Source organism: Bos indicus, chromosome 8 (assembly GCF_029378745.1).
Source record: "Bos indicus isolate NIAB-ARS_2022 breed Sahiwal x Tharparkar chromosome 8, NIAB-ARS_B.indTharparkar_mat_pri_1.0, whole genome shotgun sequence".
Classification (NCBI taxonomy): Eukaryota; Metazoa; Chordata; class Mammalia; order Artiodactyla; family Bovidae; genus Bos; species Bos indicus.
The window spans coordinates 70,388,683-70,412,525 of NC_091767.1; the positions used below are offsets into that span (position 1 = coordinate 70,388,683).

Consider the following 23,843-nt stretch of genomic DNA (forward strand, 5'->3'; position numbering starts at 1 on the left):
ATTCTTAGAGAAGAAACCATTTCTTGGAGAGCAAGCCTATGTCACAGGGAGAGCCCTACCGTGTGATGTCTGGGTGGAGCACCATATATGGGGCAGAGACTCAATTACCTTCTACTTATAGATCCAAAGGGCAGCGCTTCCACCATGTATTCTCGGAAGGAAATCAGGCACCCATACGTCAGGGCTTTAATTTTACTCTCTGACTCCCTCCCTGCAGAAGACCTCCATGCTTCTATATAAAGACCCAAACTTCTTTGGCTAATTAGGACTTTCAGGACATACCAAGAGTAATTGCAGTTGACCTTTGAACAACGCAGAGGTTAGGGGCACTGACCTCCGAGCAGTTGAAACTCCAAGAACTGTTATCTCAGCCTCAGAAACAAAGGAGCTCAGAAATGACTCACCCGAGGGCAGGAAACTGAAACTGCCTGGATAGAATCCGGACACAAGCAGCCCTAATTCTTTTGATTCCACGTATTGTGATCTCTAATCGAACACAAACTTTTCCCCACACTGAGTTAATTTAAAAGCTATAAAATGAAAATATGTAGAGGTACTACGTTAATTGGAAAAGAAAAATTCATGTATAAAGGGACCCACGCATTTCAAATCTGTGTTGTTCAAGGGTCAACTACACAAAGGAATATTAGCACCCCCAAGTTCTATCACAGTCCTTTCTTTCTTTTTTTTTTTTGATACAGACCATTTTTGACCAGATTATTAAATCTATTACAATAATGCTTCTGTCTTATGTTTTGGTTTTCTGGCCATGAGGCATGTAGGGTCTTAGCTCCCTGACCAGGAGCTAAGAACCTGCAACCCCTGCACTGGAAGGTGAAGTCTTCACCACTGGGCCACCAGGGAAGTTCAAATTGTCCTTTCTTTTGAAATGGAGTGAACAACTCTATCCCTAAACAGTTTCAAATGTGACTAGGCCATAAATTATGACATGAAAAAGCAGCCCAACAGGTTTGTGATGAAGACTAGGGGAAAGACAGGAAAGGGTTAGTTGCTCAGTCATGTCTGACTCTTTGCGACCCCATGGACTGTAACCCACCAGGCTCCTCTGTGCATGGGACTCTCCAGACAAGAATACTGGAGTAGGTTGCCATTGCCGTCTCCAGGCGATCTTCCCGACCCAGGAATGGAACCCAGGTCTCCTGCATCACAGGCTGATTTTTTTACTGTCTGAGCCACCAGAGGAGCCCTTCTGAAGACTGGGGGAGGTACCAGGAAGGGCACATACTGGGAGTCAGGCAGGCCCCAGTTAGGACCCCCATTCCCCAACTTCATCCTGGACAAGTCATGTGAATGCAGAGCCACGGCTTCCTGATTCAGAATAAGGAGGGTACCCTGCCTGGTACCTTTTTCTACCAACTCTAGTTCTTGTGTCCCTAACAGTGATCATCACACTTCAGAGCTGGAAGGACCTAGAGGTCAGCCAGACTGGGGCCTCTCAGACTGATGGCACACAATCCCTTGGGGACCTGTTAACATGCAGATTCTTACGCAACTGTCAATCTCCCAAGGGCCCTGGATTTGACACTGACTGCAGATGCTGCCAGCCCTCGTGGGGACCTGATGCAAAACTCTTGTAGGGATGGGAATTTAAGCACAGCGACCCTGCACTCCCGCTGGGTCAAAGTCTGTGGTCCCTCGGGGAAGGGGTGGGAAGGTGGCTGCCATGTTGAATGGCAGGGGCCTCCCTCTGTTCGTTTTCAAAACTGTTCACTCTGTTCCCTCTACCCACCCAGCTCAGGTCAGAGCAGCAAAATGAGAGCCAGCAGCAACAGACAGAGGGTTCTGGATTAGGGTGGGAATCAAGCAAAGGAACAAAAGGAAGGAGGTTGGGGAGCACAGGGAGATGAATGGCAAGGCTTCTGTTGGCTCCAGCTTGGGCTGGCTCTGGGGCTGTGCTCTGCTCTCATCCAGGAATTTATATAGCACTGGGAACAAGCCACAGACTGAGGGTGGGAAGGGACAGTGGAGGTCCCAGCTGACGTGGCCCAGATGGCCTGACATCATGCAGCTGGTTAGAGGCATGGCTGGGTTGAGAGACCAGGTCTCATGACTCCTGGGCCTAGAACTTGTGTCTCCACACTCACCATCTTCCTAGAGACGTCCAACATGTAGAGCATACTGGTCTTTAAAATAACCCACATGCCACAAGTAGAGAGACTGCATGCCACAACTAGAGAAGCCTGGGCACCACAACGCAGACCCAGTACAGCCAAAAATAAAGATAAAGTAGACTAGACTAAAATAAAATATATTTCTACATGAACTCAGCATCCAACACCTGCAGCACCCCAAGCTCCCTGCAGAGCACATATGTGCTGAGAACACACCTGACACCATTGACTGAGGTCAATGGAGGGGCACTGGGTTCTCAATGAAGTTTGTTTCTGAGGTGTCAGGGGCAAGAAAGAGAGCAGGCTTGGAGAGGGTGAGGTGGGCCAGGGCCTCTGGGAGGGGAGAACGCTGTCTGCAAATGTAAAGGAGCCCTCCAGCTAGGGGGAGCCCTGCCCCCAGGACCATGTGGCCACTCAGCTGTGTCTAAGTGGCCCTGTGAGTCTGCGTCCCATCTGGGTCCCGTGGGTTGGCAGGCTGGGGCAGGGAGGGATGGCTCACCTGTGGCAGTCATGCCAGATCCAGGCATGGCGCCCGTTCTTGGGTCGGAAGTCGGACTGGCCATTGTTGTGGATCTGGGAGGAGAAGCGTAGGAGCCGCCGGTAGCCCGTGGTGGGGTTGGTCTGGGCGGCCGAGGCCGAGAGGCAGTTCTCCTCCATGGCGCACTGCAGCATGAACATGGGCCGGTCCTCCAGGTAGGTGCTTTGCTGCACGATCTCTGCGTTGAGGACCAGGTCAGGGGCGGCTGGGAGCAGGGCAGACACAGGCTTCAGACAGGCCAGAGACCCCACGCCCCTTCCCACCTAGGTTTCCTCTGATTCCCGAGCAGTGACTGGCCTGCATGCCTGCCGAGCATCTGGAACTGGCTCTTGTGGTCTCCCCTATCCGGGTCAGGGATTACTACCCCCAACTCCTTCTCCCTTCTCTGAGAGCCCTGCTGGACACCTCTGCAGATCTCACTGTGTGCATGCATGCTTAGTGGTTCAGTGGTGTGTGACTCTTTGTCATGTTTGCAAAATATTGTCAGTAGTTCAATCTGGGTAATGGGTCCATGAGGCTTCATTATATTAATATTATTCTATCTCCTTTAGAATAATCCTGGAGTAACAGGCAAATTTGGCCTTGGAGTACAGAATGAAGCAGGGCAAAGGCTAACAGAGTTCTGCCAAGGGAATGCACTGGTCATAGCAAACACCCTCTTCCAACAACATAAGAGAAGACTCTACACATGGACAACACCAGATGGTCAACACCAAAATCAGACTGATTATATTCTTTGCAGCCAAAGATGGAGAAGTCCTATACAGTCAGCAAAAACAAGACCAGGAGCTGACTGTGGCTCAGATCATGAACTGCTTATTGCCAAATTCAGGCTTAAATTGAAGAAAGTAGGGAAAACCACTAGACCATTCAGGTATGACCTAAATCAAATCCCTAATGATTATACAGTGGAAGTGAGAAATAGATTTAAGGGACTAGATCTGATAGACCGAGTGCCTGATGAACTATGGCTGGAGGTTTGTGACATTGTAGAGGAGACAGGGAACAAGACCATCCCCAGGAAAAAGAAATGCAAAAAAAGCAAAATGGCTGTCTGAGGAGGCCTTACAAATAGCTGTGAAAAGAAGGGAAGCAAAAAGCAAAGGAGAAAAGGAAAGATATACCCATTTCAATGCAGAGTTCCAAAGAATAGCAAGGAGAGATAAGAAAGCCTTCTTCAGTGATCAGTGTGAAGAAATACAATGGGAAAGACTAGAGACCTCTTCAAGAAAATTAGAGATAGCAAGGGAACATTTCATGCAAAGATGGGCTCAATAAAGGATAGAAATGGTATGGACCTAACAGAAGCAGAAGGTACTAAGAAGAGGTTGCAAGAATACACAGAAGAACTATACAAAAGACATCTTCACGACCCAGATAATCATGATGGTGTGATCATTCACCTAGAGCCAGACATCCTGGAATGTGAAGTCAAGTGGGCCTTAGAAAGCATCACTACGAACAAGCTAGTGGAGGTGATGGAATTCCAGTTGAGCTATTTCAAATCCTGAAAGATGATGTTGTAAAAGTGCTGCACTCAATATGCCAGCAAATTTGGAAAACTCAGCAGTGGCCAAAGGACTGGAAAGGTCAGTTTTCATTCCAAGAAAGGCAATGCCAAAGAATGCTCAAACTACTGCACAACTGCACTCATCTCACACGCTAGTAAAGTAATGCTCAAAATTCTCCAAGCCAAGCTTCAACAATACATGAACCATGAACTTCCAAATGTTCAAGCTGGTTTTAGAAAAGGCAGAGGAACCAGAGATCAAATTGTCAACATACGCTGGATCATCAAAAAAGCAAGAGAGTTCCAGAAAAACATCTATTTCTGCTTTATTGACTATGCTAAAGCCTTTGACTGTGTGGATCACAATAAACTGTGGAAAATTCTGAAAGAGATGGGAATACAAGACCACCTGACATGCCTCTTGAGAAATCTGTGTGCAGGTCAGGAAGCAACAGTCAGAACTGGACAGGGAACAACAGACTGGTTCCAAATAGGAAAAGGAGTACATCAAGGCTGTATATTGTCACCTTGCTTATTTAACTTATATGCAGAGTACATCATGAGAAATGCTAGGCTGGAAGAAGCACAAGCTGGAATCAAGATTGATGGGAGAAATATCAATAACCTCAGATATGCAGATGACACCATCCTTATGGCAGAAAGGAAACAAGAACTAAAGAGCCTCTTGATGAAAGTGAAACAGGAGAGTGAAAAAGTTGGGTTAAAGCTCAACATTCAGAAAACAAAGATCATGGCATCTGGTCCCATCACTTCATGGCAAATAGAAGAAAAACAGTGGAAACAGCGTCAGACTTTATTTTTTGTGTGTTCCAAAATCACTGCAGATGGTGATTGCAGCCATGAAATAAAAAGGTGCTTACTTCTTGGAAGAAAAGTTATGACCAACCTAGACAGCATATTAAAAAGCAGAGACATTACTTTGCCAACAAAGGTCCATCTAGTCAAGGCTATGGTTATTCCAGTAGTCATGTATGGATGTGAGAGTTGAACTATAAAGAAAGCTGAGCACCAAAGAATTGATACTTTTGAACTGAGGTGTTGGAAAAGACTCTTGAGAGTCCCTTGGACTGCAAGGAGATTCAACCAATCCATCCTAAAGGAAATCAGTCCTGGATGTTCATTGGAAGGACTGATGTTGAAGCTGAAACTCCAATAGTTTGGCCACCTGATGCAAAGAGCTGACTCATTTGAAAATACCCTGATGCTGGGAAAGATTGAAGGCAAGAGAAGAAGGGGACGAGAGAGGATGAGATGGTTGTATGGCATCACCAACTCAATGGATATGAATTTGAGTAATCTCTGGGAGTTGGTGATGGACAGGGAGGCCTGGCATGCTGCAGTCCATGGGGTAGCAAAGAGTCAGACACGACTGAGAGACTGCACTGAGCTGAACTGAATCTCCTTTAGAGTGGCTTGAGATTTTCCATAATAAAAAGCAGACAATAACAATGAATCGGGGCTTCTCTGGTAGCTCAGATGGTAAAGAATCTGCCTGTAATGCAGGAGACCTGGGTTCAATCCCTGGCTTGTGAAGATCCCCTGGAGAAGGGAATGGCAACCCACTGCATTATTTTTGCCTGCAGAATGCCATGGGCAGAGGAGCCTGGTGGGCTACGGTCCATGAGATCGAAAGGAGTCGGACACAACAGTGACTAAGACTTCTAACTTCTAACAGTGAAATCATGCTACCCATAGAGAGAACACTCTTAATACTTTGGTCTGATTCTTCTGGGAATTACAAATTCCCACCATGTGTAATACTGTATGAAGATTTGTACTACATACAATACTACTTGTATTAGTCTGTTAATGCTGCCTCTCTCAAAACATATCTTGACATATTCACTTGTTCATAGATATCCATTACAATATTTAATTGATAACCCTAACCTACACTTTATTTATTTTTAAATTAATTAATTAATATTACTTATTAACTTTTGACTGCACTATATCTTTGTTGCTGTGTGGGACTTTATCTAGTTGCGGAGAGCGGGGTCTGTTCTCTAGTTGCGGTTCTCAGGCTGCTCTCAGTTGCAGAGAATGGGCTCTAGGCGAGAGGGCTTAGTTGTCTGGTGGCATGTGGGATCTTTCTGGAGCAGGGACTGAACCCATGTCCCCTGCATTGGCAAGTGGATTCTTAACCACTGGACCACAGTTAAAGATAAAGCAGTGATAAACATCCTGTAGTAAATCTCCGTGTGTAACTTTAATCGTTTCTTCAGAATATATTTCTGTAACTTGCTGGGGGCAGGTTGCATGCTTTCAAGGCTCTGATATATATCCGGTTCTACCAGTTTCCCCTTGCACTGTTGCTCCACGTGAGAGTTTTAACCCAGTTACCTCTTTTAAAACAAGCTTGACCTATTCAATTAGCACAATGTACATAGCAGGTGTTAAAAAAAAATAATCACCAGTGGTTACAATCTATGTTTACTAAACAGTTATAGTAGAAGGATTAACTTCTTCGCCAAAGGATTAACTGTATCTCTGTTTAAAAGTGAGATTCTACTGAACATTTCTAGTGTACCTCAATTCACAGGAATGTAGTATATGAATCATTTATGACAAGACCCAGGGACTTCCCGGGTGGTCCAGTGGCTAAGACCTTGCCTTCCGACGCAGGGGATGTGGGTTCGATCCTTGGTTGAGGAACAAAGACCCAAAGACCCCACATGCCTCGCAGCCAAAAACAAAAACAAAAAAAACATAAAAGCAATATTGTAACAAAATTAATAAAGGCTTTAAAAAAATGATACACATCAAAAAAAAAAATCTCAAAACAAGCAAACAAACCTTCAAACCTAAGACCCATCCATCTTTTATTTTCTGATGCTTGCAAATTTCTGAGGTGAGTGTCCTCTATGAGCTTTGCTTCCCTCATGTTCATCACTGCCTGGAGCAATTCTGCCCAGTCTGGGTCCCCTCCCTGGCTGTGCATGGAGCCCAGTAGGTTTTCAGGATGCACAACTGCTGGTGCTGAGTGTTGAGTGCACAGTTTAATGAGGGTGTTGTGGCCTCTTTTCATGATCTGTACACTAGTCAGTACTTAATGGACAATCCCTTTGCCTCCCTCTGCGCTGGTCACTGGGGTCTCCATCAGGCTCTCTTCTTTCCGGGAGGAGGCCAGCCCTACCTCCGTCTCAGGAGTCTCAAGGTAACGTGGCCTGACTTAGCTGGTAGCCCATTCTCAACACCTGCCATGGAATGAGATCTTGACCTTCCTAATACCCAAAGCATCCCCAACTCTGTGCGACCCTATGGCCTGTAACCCACCAGGCTTCTCTGTCCATGGGATTTTCCAGGTGAGAATACTAGAGTGGGTTGCCATGCCCTCCTCCAGAGTATCTTCCCAACGCAGGGATCAAACCTGGGTCTCCTGCATTCCAGGCAGATTCTTTACCATCTGAGCCACTAGGCAAGCAAAAGGTTGCTAGAAGAATATATTTTCTCTTTATGAATAAAATATGAAGCCAGATCAGTGTTCCTGGCCCCAGTGGCTCTTCCTCCCCCTGCAGACTCTGACTGATGCCTTCAGCCTAGGCAGAGGGGTTCTTTGAGCAATAGCCCCATGAAGGTCATTTTTGGTCTGCCGTGAGCATGTGAGGGCCCTGTTGATCTCATAATTCTTGGTCCTCATAATGAAAAACTCCCCTTTGATCTCAGTATCTAGGAGAGTGGGCTTCTCTTGACTCAGGGTTTGTTTCTACCTCATGCATGGTGGTGGTGGTGGTTTAGTTGCTAAGTCGTGTCTGACTCTTGTGATCCTGTGGGCTGTATCCTGTCAGGCTCCTCTGTCCATGGGATTCTCCAGGCAAGAATACTGGAGTGGGTTGCCATTTCCTTCTCCAGGGGATCTTCCCGACCCAGGAATTGAACCTGGGTCTCCTGCATTGCAGGCAGATGATTTACCAACTGAGTTATGAGGGAAGCCCAGGCATACTGTTAATTATATTAAAGACCACATTTCTCTCTTTCCTTTGGCTGGTAGGAAGCTTCCTGTATAATGACAACAATAAATGTATACGACTCTATGACAGTAAATGTATGTGCTGTGCTAGCCTAAGTTGTGTGCAGTTGTGTCCAATTCTGTGTGACCCCACGGACTGCAGCCCGCCAGGCTCCTCTGTCTGTGGGATTCTCCCGGCAAGAATATTGGAGTGAATTGCCGTGCCCTCGTCCATGGGATCTTCCCAGCCCAGGGATCGAACACACGTCTTTTACATGTCCTGCACTGAAAATCAGGTTTTTTTTTTTTTTTTTTAATCACTAGCACCACCAGGGAAGCCCAGTAAATGTATAGGTCTCTATAATATACAAACTTTTATTAATCTCTGTCAGTTCCAGTTTGAGCCACTCTCATTTTGCCAATACCTACTTTTTAAAAATTATATATATATATATATAAAATTTTAAATATTTACTTATTTGGCTGTACCAGGTCTTAGTTGCAGCATGCAGAATCTTCAGTTGCAGCATGTAGGATCTAGTTTCCTGACCAGGGATCAAACGCAGGATACTAGCATTGGGAGCATGCAGTCTTAGTCACTGGACCATCAGAGAAGTCTCCCTACTTTTTTCTAAATCTGCTTTTATCTTATACTACCTTGAATTTTACTTAGGTTTATATTATCTTAGTTTCTTTTTTTGATAAATGGTATATTAAAAATATAAATAAATTATTAAGCTGAGAAAAGACTCCCGATGATGGGGAGATCACATCTCTCTGCCTGGGGGTCTGGTAAGGGTGGTACTCTCACTCTTTCCTCTCAGAAAGGATGCAACAATATATAATGTCTCCCCGGAGAAGCTCACGCTGGGGTTGAGAGTCCTGCTTTACAAGGGTTACGAAATGCTGAAGGGGTCTAAAAGGGGGAGAAGTCGCTGAGTTCAAGTTTAATCTCCCTAGTTCTCCGTGATGGTAAACGACAGTGCATCACTGTTTTTTATGCGGTTGCACGTGTTGTTGTCACATTTAATTTCCAGGCTCTAGGAAAAACAACGAAGACTGTGGATCATAGCAGTGAACTAACTTTGCCAAGATCAGCTAATAAACGGCAGGCAATGCCTGGTCTGGAGTCCTTTGGCCAGGCTCAGGGCCTCTCCCACCTCCCAGATCCACAAGGAAATCCTTTGATAAGGCAAGGAGGGTGGGATCCAGAGAAGAACACACCCACAGGGCTGTCAGCCAGTCCTTTCAGCTTGGCAGGGAACCTGCTGAGATGGCCATTCTGAATTCTGGCCAAGGTGGGGATAGAGGTGGGGGTGGGGGCTCCCTTCCATATTGTCAAGCTCTCTAGGATTCCCAGGGAGTCACTAGGAGGTTAAATCACCCTGTGTGTGTGTGTGACAACAAAAAATGATCTATGTCCTTTTGTTTTTTTGACCATTCCACACAGCATGTGGGATCTTAGTTTTCTGACCAGGAATTGAACCTATATCCCCTGCATTGGAAGCGCAGAGTCTTAACCATCGGATCCCCAGGGAAGTCCCAGGAAATGATCTGGGTGGCAGGGCAGAAGGAAGGAAGCGGACCCACCAAGCAGTGTGTGTTTCACTGCTAAGCCAGAAGCCAGCTCCCCGGAGACCAAGTCACTTAATTCTCCTAAGGCCACTTAAATAATCCACAGTGACCCTGCCTTTGAACCCAAGGCTTCCAGACTCCAAACTCCTCCTTCCAGCCTTCTCCACTGTTATTAGGCAAGATTCCAGGGTTGCCTATGGGGGTAGTTCCTCTTGCCCCTGACTCTTCTCACTTAACAAGAATCCATCCCTACTTTCCATTTTGCTGGGCTCATAGCAGAGACCCCAGGCAGAGCCTTGCAGGGAATAACCAGTGAGGCTCTGTGCCCCTCCTGAAGCCTGGCAGGACAGCTGTCTAGACCCCCAGGAACTCTCACTTTCTGAGCAGGCGACTCCAGCCCCGTACCGCACGCCTCCCTCAGGGCAGGCCACGTCCTCCCCGTCGTGTCGGCAGTGCGCCAGGGACAGCTCCGTTCCCGAGCACTTCACACCACTCATGACCACCTTGTTGGCGTTGATGTTTCCATGCCAGTACCAGGTCTCCTGCATGAACCAACAACAACAAATAGCCAGCACATCACCTTAAATTGTCACTTTCCCACATTCTATCAAATTTCAGTCTCACCAAAACACCCAAGGCTTTCTGATCCCATTTTTCATATGGAGACAGCCAAGACACAGTCACTTACCCAAGTCATGCAGTTTGTTGGTGGCAGCGCAAATGAGGCCCACCCCCTGCACTTGGATTCTGCCCCTCTCCCCTTTTGGAAAGCACACCTAAGAGTGTGCTCAATGCTATGTATCAGGAACAGCAGCCATACTGCCTGCTCCCTCTTCCTGAGCCCTGGGCAGACATTACTAATCTATCACAGCACTCTCCTCTAAGCCTGACTGTGCTCTCAGAATCCTTCTCACCACCGTGCTCCAGGGAGACACCACCAACTGATCAGGATTGGCAGGAGAGAAGAAATCTAGTCACATTTGTCAATAGTTCCATCTTCATACATCTCATTGATTCTGATTTTCTAGAGAACCTATGCACTCCTCATCCTCTAGAGAGAAAACTGGGGCCTCGGGAAGGGATAAGGCCTGCAATCAGCGTACTGAGGTCAAGGGTAGGCCCATCTCACAGCCTCCGCTGTGAGAATCAGGTGTCTTAGGAAAGCGCTGACGGGGAACAAAAATAGCCGGACGGCCACTCTGTTGCAATGAGCACTGTTCTTCTACACTCCATGGAGACCCAGCGAGTGCCTTAGCTGGTCAAAAGCAGGATCAGCAGAAACATGATGTGGCAGTGCGAAACCAGGCTTCCAGACGGCCCCGGGTACCAGAGGCCTGCCCCTTCCTTCTGGGTGGTTTGTGGAGTTGCCACAGGGCTGCCTGGCTGAGTTCTCCCATGTCGCTACTAAGAAACCCCTTCCTCAAGCAGCCACCCAGGGCACAGGGGCTGAAGTCAGGTTAGCAAAGTGAGATGGGGGTGCTCCGGACATTTTCCTGTTCTGGGAGAAGCTTAAGAAAGGTGTTTATAGAGCCTGGATATTGAGGACCTGGACTATTTGTTCCATGTTCACAGAGAGGCTGGGAAAGGTGGCAAGTCATTATGTAGCCAGCTGGTGGGGGTCCAATTGGGAAGTGACCTCCAGCCTCCCGGGTCCCACTCCTCTTGCCCCTGGCCTCTTTCTGACAATGTTCCATCCCAGGATGGGGTCCAGAGGGCAATGATTTTTTAATCCAAACCACTGCTTGTCTTTCTTCTGTTCCTTTCTGATGGGGGGTGGAGCCTAGCTGCCCTTGGCTGAGTCACTTCTGAGCTGGCGGCAGGAGTGTGCAGCGGCTGTGAAAGGGTCCTGAAGCAAGGCTTGGGGAACTGCCAGCCAACCAAGGAGAGGATGCATGGATGTGGACACAGCGAGGATGCATGGATGTGGACACAGCGAGGAAGCATGTTGTGGGAAAAGGGGCCAGCAAGGGAGTGAGCTAAGACAGGGGTCTCCACCCCCCTGGTACTGGTCCGAGACCTGTTATGAACCCGGCCACTCAGCAGGAGGTGAGTAATGGGTGAGTAAGCGAAGCTTCATCTGCCTCTCCCCATTGCTCTCTATCGCTCACATTACTGCCTGAAGCATCCATCCTGCCCCTACCCCGTCTGTGGAAAAGCTGTCCACAAAACCAGTCTCTGATGCCAGCAAGGCTGGGGACCACTGAGCTAAGGCGTCTGGGGTGTTGGGTTGGGTGGTCTCCACATGCCACCCCCCCATAGGACTGAGTGGCTTCCCCCTGCAAAAGTCAGCTCGGGACACCCCAGAATGAGCCTCTGGCATGGTCAAGCCCGGTGCACAGAGCTGAGACCCGAAACCAGAGTCCAGAGAGTGCATGACCCATGCAAGGACTTGGGCCTGCAGGGGACAGAGCAGTGGAGGACAGGATGAGGTTTTTCCTCCAAGTCCATGGCTCTCTACCTCCTGGGAGTCACAGAAGACAGGGGCTGACGAGAGATGGGCAGGATAGGACTGGATGCAGGGTTCAAGGCCCGCGGCGGTGGGGTGGGGGTGGGGGCTTCTCACCTGGAAGGCATTGCTGGCAAACCCCAGGCCTAGCTGCCGGCAGACGACCATGGCCTCCACAATGCCCCAGTTCTCGCCGCATACCATGCCCCATACGAGGGACCCGTTCCTCTCCACCAGCACCTCCACTCGGCCCTCGTAGGGGTTTCGGCCCCCGTTCAGGCGCAGCTGTGGAGGGAAAGGAAGGCATGATCACTGGGAGGGGAAGGCAGGTTGATGCCCCACTATGGTACTGCCTTCAGTCTCAATTTCCCCAAGGCAGGGGGTCCTGCCTGCGACACAGAAGGCTGGCATTACTGAGAACCTGCTGTGTGCTGGGCATCGTGCCCAGCATGGTCTTCTGCATTAGGTGCCCCTCCCCTGCCCTACTGCAGCCATCCTAGGACCCTAGATGCCAATACAGCCGGGGAGACCCACTGACCCCACTATAGACCTACTGATCTCACTGTAGAATCTGCCTCCACTTCCCATGAGCCCACCAGGGGGGTGGGTCTCAGATCAGATGCTTGGAAAGAGGCAATAAGGAGCCTTAAAATGGTAGAATCCCCCGATTCTTTCTGGGACCATTTTCTCCTCCCCACACCCTCTCCTGTACCCCAGTTCCAGCTCCTGATTGCATCTCCTCCCACAACACCCCCTGCTGTCCTTTCCAGAAGAACTCTTACTTGACAGTCCCACCTGGCACCTCGGAGACCCCAAATCTAACTGGTCCTCTTTTTCTCTCTACACCTAAACCTGTGCTCTACCTCCCCCTCATTCTCTGTTTCAATGAAAGGCACTACCACCTGCCCCAGGGGCAGCAAACCGCGTAGGGTGAATGCAGGGACCACAGTATGTAAATAGCGGGGCTCAGCTGTGTGCCCAAGAAACCATATTTACAAATACAGGCAGAGGGATGGATTTGCACTGCAACAGACAGTTTGCTGATCCTGAATCTATTCTGTTAGACAAGCCAGAAATCTAGGAGCGAGCGTCAGCATCGCCCTCTTTCTTATCCCTGACATCAGGAGCTCCCAACCAACCCCCTCCACTCCTGCCTGTTAGGAACTGGACTGCACAGCAGGAGATGAGCAGGGGGACAGCAAGCGAAGCTTCACATCTATATTTGCTCCCCATCACTCTCCCATCACCCCCAGATGGACAGTCTGGTTGCAGGAAAACAAGTTTAGGGCTCCCACTGATTCTGCAATATGGTGAGGTGTATAATTACTTCATTATATATCACAAGGTAATAATAATGAAATAAAGTGCACAATAGAGGTAATGCACTTGAATCATCCAGAAACTATCCTCCCTCCCAACCCATCCTGGTTGGTGGAAAAAACTGTCTTCCATAAAACTGGTCCCTGGTGTCAAAAAGGTAGGGGACTGATGCCCTACATCCCATCAGAATCTTCCTCCATGGATTTTATCTCCCAAGTCCCTCCCACTTACGCTCCTCCCTCCAGCTCCATCCTTATCCCTCTTCCCAGGCACCTTCACCTCTCACCTGAAACAGCCCTCCTCACCTGCCTCCCACTGCCTCTCCTCTTGCCATCACTGACCTATTCTCCATGCAGAACCCAGAGTCACTTTTACCTCCAGGCACACAGTCTTCTTTCCGTTTCCATGGCGACCTAACTCTCCTGACCAAGTTACACAGTAAGTCTCATTTCACACTGAAGTCTATTACATACAGAGGCCCCTTTGCTTTTGGCTGGTCCCACTCATCTTTCCAATTCTATACCCAGTGGCACTTCTCTCCAACGGGGGTCAGTGCCCACTTACACAGTCTCTCTCTATATCTCCTTCTTAGCATTCTTGACAATTATAATTAAGCTAATTTATAATTTTACAATTAAATGGCTGTCTCTCTGATGATATATAAGAGCCAAAGAGCAGAGCTGTATTGGTCTGGTTTACTGGAGGGTCGATAACTAAGACGGCACCTCTCAGATGTTAAGTACCTGACACAATTCCTTTTGGAATGGATGAATATAACACCAGGCTTACAGAATGAAAGCATGGACCAACACATGAGTCCAAGCCCATAAAGGGAAGCAGGATAAGGTATTTGGATTAAGGACTGGAATTTGGGGGAAGGGCTCTGAAAATGCAGTCCTTAATCCAAGTACCTTACCCTGCTTCCCTTTATGGTTCTAACAATTCATCCCTTTGAGATAAGACCTAATACTCCAGGAATCTTCAGCTGTTTGTTTGCCAGTCCTTAGCAACAGCACAACCCTTAAGTCATAGGTCTTAATTCTTATTGACTTGGGGGCTGGGAGGGTCACGAGGTCAGCCAGCAAACAGACAGGCCGAGGGCAGTCCTGACCTTAGATCTATCTACCAGGGCTGAGCCGATGCATAAGTGGCATATACGGTTCCTGTAAAGTGCTCAAACAGGGCCTGGCACTCAGTGAGTGCTGAGGAATCTCAGATATCATCACAGCAATGATCATCATTAGGGTGGGAGTCCCAGCAGGAAGCAACCTTTCCTCAGAGGACCTAGAAGAGGTCAGAGCAGGTAGGAAGAGGGCTGGCCCTCGGAAGACTGACATTTGACTTCCTGAGTGCCTCTGGGCTGGAGGAAACCCCAGTCCAGGCGCTGGACACTGGCTATGGATTGCACATCACCTGTGACTAACATATCTTTGTTGTTGTTTAGTCACTCTTGTGACCCAATGGACTGTAGCCCACCAGGCTCCTTTGTCCATGGGGTTTTCCAGGCAAGAAAAGCAGAGTGGGTTGCCGTTTCTTTCTCCAAGTGATCTTCCCAACTCAGGGACTGAACCCACATCTTCTGCATTGGCAGGCGGATTCTTTATCACTGAGCCACCAGGGAAGCTGGATCTATATAAAAACAAATAAGCAGGCAGAGCCATGGAGAAAGTCCTAGAAAGGCCTGAGCCTCAATGGGAGGCAAACCAGCCAGCTCCAACATCCACAGGAAGGCCAGCAACCCTTGGGGAGGGTGTACCTTCAATCCATCGGGATGTCTCCAAGTAACTCCAAGCCATCCCCTCTGTTCATTTGAGATCTAATGAACGCCTGTATTTCATCCTTTATGTGCTTACTGAACTCTGCCGGTAATGTTGGCACCTCCTCAGAAATGAAGTGAATTGTGTGTAATTCCCCAGATCCATTCATTCATCCAGTATTTATTTGGCTTTTATTATGTGACAGGAGCGGGCTTCCCAGGTGGCTCAGCGGTAAAGTATCCGCCTGCAATGCAGGAGACTCAGGAGATGTGGGTTTGATCCATGGGTTGGGAAGATCCCCTGGAGGAGAGAATGGCAACCCACTCCAGTATTCTTGCCTGGAGAATCCTATTGACAGAGGAGCCTGGCAGGTTACAGCTATGAGGTCGCAAAGAGACAGGACTGAACTGACTTAGCAGGCATGCATGAGACAGGAGGAGTGCTGGAAAATTCACAGGCAAACTTTCAGAGCGCTTACCTTGTCCCCCGCCCTATGTAAGCCCTTTATGGACATTCGGTCCTCACAGCATCCCTAGGAGGCAGTGGTACCATGTCATCCCCATTCACAGATGAGGGGAGTCTCAGATGGAGTAAGCATCTCTTCATTACCATACTAAACCACCTCCAAACCATCCACCTAAGCCTGCTTCTTCAAGGGTGCTTTTGTCCCAAAGCAGGAATCGCTGAGTCAGAACGGAGGACCAAATTTGTGCCTTACAGTCAGGATAGAGAACTCCTCCTGCTGGGAGGTTGGGGTCCTGAACCTTGGGCCCCATGTTTTGAGGCCTTTATAGTAAGTCCCCTACATAGGAAGTAAATCCCCTTCAAGTTGCAGATTTTCAAGGATGCGAATGTGCCGTTCCTGCCAGCTGTTGTACTGTACTACTGTACTTTTCAAGGTACTGTACTACAGGAGTAAAAATGTTTTCTTTGTTTTTTATGTATTATTTGTGTGAAAAGTATCATAAACCAATTACACTACAGTACTAATAAATAGCCAATTGCGTTAGCCTGGGTAGCCAGGCTAACTTTGTTGGACTTACAAACAAACTGAACTTACAAACCCACTCTGGGAATAGAACTGGTTCATGTGTAGGGGACTTACTGTATTGTCCATTGGAGTCAGACTGGGTCCTGAGGCTTAGGATACTAAAGCTTTAATCACTAAAGTATTAGTCATTCAGTTGTGTCCGACTCTTTGTGACCTCATGAACTAATGCCTGCCAGGCTCCTCTGTCCGTGGAATTCTCCAGGCAAGAATACTGGAGTGGGTTGCCATTCCCTTCTCCATGAATCACTAAAGCTCGTGATTTTGTGCCTTGTGAAAACCATCTCCAGTTGCCTCCAAGCACCTATAGCTTTGGCAAGGAGTGGTGTGCCAATCTCTCACACACACCCCCTCCCCACCCACCTGGTCTCCTGTGTCTCCAGCCTCCTGGACTGATTATGGCCTGGAGGACACTGTCCAGGACAAACGACAGCAGGGACTGTGATGGCGACCGCAGGACTGACCTCTAGGCCACAGGCTGAGCCCTCTAATGGCTTGCATCCTGATTTAGGGAGTCTGGAGCCTTCCCTCTCTTTGGGAAGTCCAGATGCTCTTCCCTTCCCCTCCTCGTGGTTTCCGAGTTCCAGCACCAAGGCTGGTGGAGCCGCAGGTTTGCACAGAGGTACACCCTGGGGCACCAGAAGCCGTGGGCAGGGACCCCTCCTGGGGGCTAGGTTAGCACTGAAGTTCAGAATGTCCTGATGGCTTAGGTGGTAAAGAATCCACCTGCAATGCAGGAAACCTGGGTTTGATCCCTGGGTTGGGAAGATCCCCTGGAGCACTCCAGTATTCTGGCCTAGAGACTTCCATGGACAGTCCATGGGGTCATAAAGAGTCAGACAGGACTGAGCAACTTTCACTTCACTCAAAATGCCAGTGGGCAGTGCTGATGGATAATTGGGTTTATTATTATTTTTTATTTCGCTAGGGACTGTGCCCTGCCTTTTTGATTGCACTGGCAGCTAGCTCCCTCTATGGCCCCTCTCCTAGGCACTTCTCCCCCCTAAAAAAAGACTTCATTTTGTTACCCTAAAGTTTGCAAAAATTAGGACTGGGGAGCCTGAAGAATTCCGAGTCCAAACTTTTTCCCGCTACCAGGGGGCAGTGAGGCTCCCAAGTTTGAGTCTCAAAATGAAGACTTGAGTCTTATATGAAAGTCACCTGTATTGAGTCTCAATATGAAGGTTCCTGTCTCTAGGGCTCTCTTTGGGAGGATTCCTGTCCTTTGTCCCCCACTGTCTGTGCAGCCCAGGTTGCTTGGCCAGGTGTTCCTGTCCTAGGTTCTAGAGCCAACAGAAGTCTGAGAGGCTCTGGCCCAAGAACGTGTCTGCACACTGACTCTGGGGCAAGGAAAACATAAGGCCTTCAATGGGAACTGGGGCCTCTCCTTGAGACACTTCCTAAAGCTCCAAGCTGTGGCCATTCCGCCAAGGCTGAGCAGGCCTGGAGCAACCGCTGTAACAGGCAGCAGAGTTTCATTGCCCCTGGAAGAATCCAGGCACCTCAAGATGTATTGGGGGCCTTTTCTCGTTTCCTAGAGGAGACTGGGGGTTGCAAGAGAGGCTGGCCATGAAGTTCAAACTCAGCCCAATACATAGCTCTCCATTCCCAGGGCTCCCCTCCTGGGCACCCCATTCCAGAAGTGATCTGGCTCGAAGTTCCAGTATCCATGGAACCCCAAGAGATCTTGGGGTCAGCCAGGAGCCTCTGACCCACACCCTCTCCACCTCATTACCCCTCAAGGATGCCAGGGGAGGTCCATCCTTCTCCAAATTTCTTAAAACAATCCAAGGCATTTCTTTTTTCCTATTCCTTTGGTTCTTCGTGGCAGTAGTATGCAGTTTGAAAAAAGGGAGTGACATGCAGGATGCTGAATTTTTCCGAGCATGAATAGAGAAAACAAAACACCTACCTCCAGCCCAAAATACAGCGAGGCCACCCTGTATTTTGATAAGGTTGCAGTTCACCAGTCCCTCATCTGTTTTTGGAGGTGGCAGGTAGGAAGCGAGGTAACAGGACCCAGATGTTAACAGGCAAGCAAGCACTGGCACTCTCCAACTCACATTCCACACGTGGGCATGGTCCTGCCATCCGGACAGGGCCAGGCCCACAGTTCAGAAGGGAACTGGAGGTCAGCAAGGCTGCCAGGGGACCCTGTGTGGACGAGCTCACCTGGTAAACCCACCTGCCACCCCCAGAGCCTTCCCACCTTGGCATGTCTCCCCAGCAATGAAAGAAACACAGCTTGGCTGTGGCTGAATGGATGAAACCTCCCAGGTTCATGTCTGTGAGTTTTATTTATTAGTCATTCAATAAAAAGTCAATTTCTTAAAGAACTGGGGGTTGGAAGGGAAGCTAGGAATCACCTCTCTCACCTCCTTATTTTCCAAGGAGGAAACCGAAACCTGAAAGAGATTAATTAAGGAATCAGCCAGTGAATGATAGTAATGAACTGACTTGTGCAAGCATGCTTAGTTGCTCAGTTGTGTCCAACTCTTTGTGACCCCATGGACTGCAGCCCACCAGGCTCCTCTGTCCACGGGATTCTCCAGGCAAGAATACTGGAGTGGGTTGCCATTTCTTCCTCCAGGGAATCTTCTTACCCAGGGATCGAATCTATGTTTCCTGCATTGGCAGGTGGATTCTTTACCACTGCAGATCTTTTACCACCAGAGAAGAAAGCCCTTCCAGGGGATAGAAATGGCCAGATTCACGCATAAAGCTTCCCACACCCCACACTTAAGCACGAGGCTCACTTTCTAGAGTCCGAAGGGCCCCTGAAAGGATGAGGGTGTTTTGTGCTAGGAGTGTGGTGCCCCCCCTGGCATGCCTGGGCACACAGCCTGCCTCAGCTCCACCCACCATAAAGCCCTTGTGGAAAACCTCATTTTCTTTGGCCTAGGCCTTTCATTTGGGTTGAAAACCCCATTCCACCCAAGTCTAATCTGTCTGAAGTGAATGGTACCCCAGCGCACGGGGACTCTTGGCACGTCAGCTTTTGGAGCTCTATTATAACTTTCTTGGAATGCTGCTCAGCAATTAGAGATGGCAAGCCTTTCCCACAGCTGTGGGGCTTGGCCCACGCCCCTGCTCACTTACAAGCAAATGCTTGGCTCAAAGGAGAGGTGTCGAGTTCACATTTTTAGCCCCATGGGGCAATAAGTTGTTGTGGCTAACCAATTCAGTAGTGCCTTTGACATGATGATGCCAAGGTCAAGAAGCAGTGTCAGAGCCTGGCTGGAGAGCCATCCTGTACCCCAACATGTCTGCATTTGCTCATTTTAAAAAATAAGCCCTCAAGAAGCTCTTCCAATGTGCCAGCCTGGTGACCAAATTCATGGTTTAGCACAAAGCATTAGATAGGATTTACCAGGCCTTTTTGGAGGATGGGCTAGACCTCCCAGCAAAATCTTGTTGGTTATCCCTGTAGGGATAAGTCGGAAAGTCACCCACATGAGGGTACATGATGCAGGTTTTTAGAGACCCCGTCTCAGGAAGGGAGGGGTGTGTATCAGACATAATGCTATTAAGGTTTCCTTTCCTTTCCCTCTGGAAACCAAAGTACAGTGTTCGGCCCCAAATACTGGCTACATCGTGCTTACATCTGTGTGCTTTACAGACCAACTGTGGTTCCTCTGGGTCTTTGGAAAGGGCTGTTGCCAAGGGGACCACAGGTGTTGCAGTCCTTGAATCCTTTGCAGGAAGCACTGAGTTGCAATCACACTGTATGTCCAGCCCCAGAGTACGGCGGGGCACACAGAGGATCCCCAACATCTGAGGACAGTGGAGCTTATCCATGTGTCTTTTCATCTGGCACCTTCACCAAAGCCAGGTGACAGCCACTGAAGGTGACAGCATTAGAGCCCAACAACTTTCTGAACTCATCATCAAAGTACCTGTTGGCAAGCTTCAGCCTGAGACCATCTGGTCTACCCTTTCTACGGATTCAATGACCAAAACGTAACAGTCCCCTCTGGGCATCCAGGCTCCTCACCTTTTTCTGGAAGCCCATGGCGGGGATGTTACATCTCACAGCAGCATCTTCCTCATGATTGCAGCCCTGAGACTCAGCATTGAACTTGCAGTCTATGATGGACTTCTCATTCCCCGTGCACTCGATTTCATTGAGGTGAATGGGTCCTATCCCTGGGAATAGAAAATGAACATGCACTATGAAAGCTTCCACAAGAAAGTTTCTGCAAGGGGAAAGGAAGTCCCAGACAGTAAGAACATGCCTCTCCCATCCTCAGAATGTTCCCAACTGCCTCCCACAATAGCTCAATGACTCAGGCCTCTTCTACCTGGAGAGAATGTTGTCTTGGGAGTCACTTCTCCCACAAGAACAAAGGTTGTTACTAATTGATGTGGCCTTGACCAACTCACTCAGCCTCTTTGAATACTGGTTTTCTCACTGAAATAGAGGAGCTGGTCTAGAGGGCATTTAAGTTCCCTTCTCAACTTGTACACCCTGTGTATTGATGAATCCTAAAGGGGCAACTCTCACAGAGTAGTCGGACTCCCAGCAGGAAAGAGATGGCATTCTCAGATTGGATGATCTGAGTTACAGAAAGGAATTTTAAAAATAAAAATAAGAACAAAGCATGAGGAAATCACAAAATCGCAATGGATAGTCCATTGTGTGGACTAATACCACCTCCAGGCCCGCAAGAAAGAAAAGTGTCTGTCGCTCAGTCATATCTGACTCTGCAACCCCGTGGACTGTAGCCCACCAGGTTCCTCTGTCCATGGAGCTCTCCAGGCAAGAATACTGGAGTGAGTAGCTGCTCCCTTCTCCAGGGATCTTCCCAAATCAGGGCTCGAACCCAGGTCTCCCGTATTGCAGGCAGATTCTTTACCATCTGAGCCACCAGGGATGAGGGGAGGATGTTAATATCTGGTCCAGGAGAACAAAAGAGCCTTGTGGGGAGGTCACCTGTTAAGAGCTATTACCCTCAGTGAAGGGACACAGTGGCCCTCAGAGAGAATAAAGACCCAGCTCCTCCCCATCTCCAATCTCCCCCAGTGTTCCCTGCGGGCCACATCCAAACCTGCCTTCCAGGGCCCTGAACCACGTGGACAAGGAGGAGCGTGGAGCCGCAGGGGCAGACAGAAGACATCCCACAGGGACCCCTAATGCACATGTGGGAAGCTTTCCCTACAGGCACCGGGATGGCAAGGGGGAATTCCCCACTGCTGGGGAGAGGGAATCCCTAGTTTGTCAGTATTCAACTCAACTCACCTCACAAAACCACCTCTCCTCTGTCTAGCTCATAAAGATGGATCCAAGTCTAATTCTTTCTGGGAGCTCTGGGCTGCTTCGACTCCCACCTTGGGCCTTGCCCTGCTCCGTGATCTCCTCTCTATCTTGATCTTCACCATCATCCTCTGGTTTGGGTCCATCCCTCAGCACTCATCTGATCCCATAAAATCTCCCGTCTTTATGATGACCCTCCCCTGACTCCACACCTCCTTCTGGCTTGTCACTTTCCTCCCCTTCAGAGTGAACTTGAAAGAGTCATCTGCTTTTGTTCTTTCTGCTTTCAGCAGGAGGACCTTTCCTAATCTGCTTCTCCACAGCATCTCCCTAACTCAGGAAGCAGCACCTCCATCCTCCTGGTTCTTGCCAGAACCCAGAGGCATCACCTCCTCCTCTTTTATCCACAGACAAGCAACCCATCATCGTGTCCTATTCACTCCCCCCAAAGCTCAGTGCTTTTCATTTCTGCCACTCATCTAACTCTGTCACCTCTCATTTGGACAAATGACATAGCTTCTAGTCTCCCTCCTGCTTGTTTATCCCAAAATATTCCCCACGCACAACCCAAGAGATTTTTTAATGCATGTTTAATCATGTCACTCCCCTGTCTTAATCCCTGTAATAGTATCTCACTGCAGTTCAGGGTACCATTAGTTTCCAAATGGTCCAAACAGGGACCAGCCTCCACAAAGCGTCCCAGCTATGCTTGCTCCTCCCCAGCTTGACCACATGTCTCTCCTTTGGCTATTCCTTCTGCCTAGACCCTCTTCCTCCTTCTCCTCAGCAGTGAACTCCTGCTCAACCTTCAGGGCTCAGGTCTGATGTCACTTCAATGGCACAACATTTCTAAGCCTCATCTAAGCTGGGTCCCCTCAGGTCACCTCCACTGAGCACTCCACTTCATGCTGTATTCTGGTGGCTCTCTATTCAATGTCTGTCTGAATCTCCACTGGGCTGCAGGTCCCACAAGGCAGGCATTACATCTATGTTTCTTGGGGATTACCAACCAGAGACTAGCAAATAGGAGGTGCTGCAAACAGTATCTGAATGGACACCCTTCACTTAAGTAAGTGCCTGTTGATTGTCAGCCTCTGTACCAGTGTTGGGGACTCACAGAGGAATACAGCAGTCCCTGTCATGACAAGCTCACAGTATGTGCCTGGGGGATGTAGACACTTAGACAGACTTGTAACATAATGTGGTACATGATAAAGATGGAGGTAACTCTCTGCACTTTGGAGCCCCAAGGAGGGACCCTTGGCTCTGGGTTTCTGGAGACACCTGGGATCTAGACTCTGAGGCCAGAAATTAACTTCTAGGAGCAACCCACTGTAATGGGTAAGAGCCAAGTTTCCATTTCCTTGGAAATTCATAAATGAAGAAGCTTCCAATTCCTTGGAATTTTATAAAATTTATAAAAACACATCAATCAGAACTTTCCTGATGTTCCAGTGGTTAAGAGTCTGTTCTTCCACTGCAGGAGGCATGGGTTCAATCTCTCATTGGGGAACTAAGATTCCACATGGCACATAGTGCAGCTCCCCCCTCACCCCCCCAAAAAAACCCCAACAAACACATCAGTCACTATGGCTAGAAACACCCAAGGACTTAGAGCAGAAACGCTGTGCAAAATACAGATTCCAAACAGAGACGCTGAAGCAAGCAGGGCCATGGCTCATGAATTAAGATGGGCTCAGAAACAGGCAGCAACCTAGGACTTGGATGTGCAGTTAGAGCAGAGGCCTGTTAGATGATTATAAGGATGATGGTGATGGCGGTGGTAATGATAATGGTGGTGATGGTGATGAAAATGGAGGCGATAGTGGTGATGATGATGGTACTGGTGGTGACAGTGATGATGGTAGTGGTGACGGTGGTGATGATGGTGGTGGTGATGAGGATGATGGTGGTGATGATGGTGGTGATGGTGATGAGGATGGTAGTGGTAATGGTGGTGATGATAATGATGGTGGTGGTGATGATGGTGGTGATGGTGATGAGGATGGTGATGGTGATGATGATGGTGGTGACGGTGGTGATGGTGATGAGGATGGTAGTGGTAATGGTGGTGATGATAATGATGGTGGTGGTGATGATGGTGGTGATGGTGATGAGGATGGTGATGATAATGGTGGTGATGGTGATGAAAATGGAGGCGATAGTGGTGATGATGATGGTACTGGTGGTGACAGTGATGATGGTAGTGGTGATGGTGGTGGTGATGGTGGTGGTGATGAGGATGGTGGTGGTAATGGTGGTGATGACAATGATGGTGGTGGTGATGGTGGTG

At 48.6% G+C, this 23,843-nt stretch overlaps 1 protein-coding gene across 1 annotated transcript in view; it reads right to left on the reverse strand.

Moving 5' to 3' along the window:
* Positions 1-23,843, reverse strand: part of LOXL2 (lysyl oxidase like 2) — a 113,563-nt gene that overhangs the window by 13,433 nt on the left and 76,287 nt on the right. The window contains exons 7-10 of the mRNA XM_019966354.2: positions 20,291-20,442; positions 12,289-12,456; positions 10,102-10,267; positions 2,632-2,875 (exon numbers count right to left, since the gene is read on the reverse strand). Coding sequence (XP_019821913.1) covers positions 2,632-2,875; positions 10,102-10,267; positions 12,289-12,456; positions 20,291-20,442 — 730 coding nt within the window. The remainder of the gene's footprint in view (positions 1-2,631; positions 2,876-10,101; positions 10,268-12,288; positions 12,457-20,290; positions 20,443-23,843) is intronic.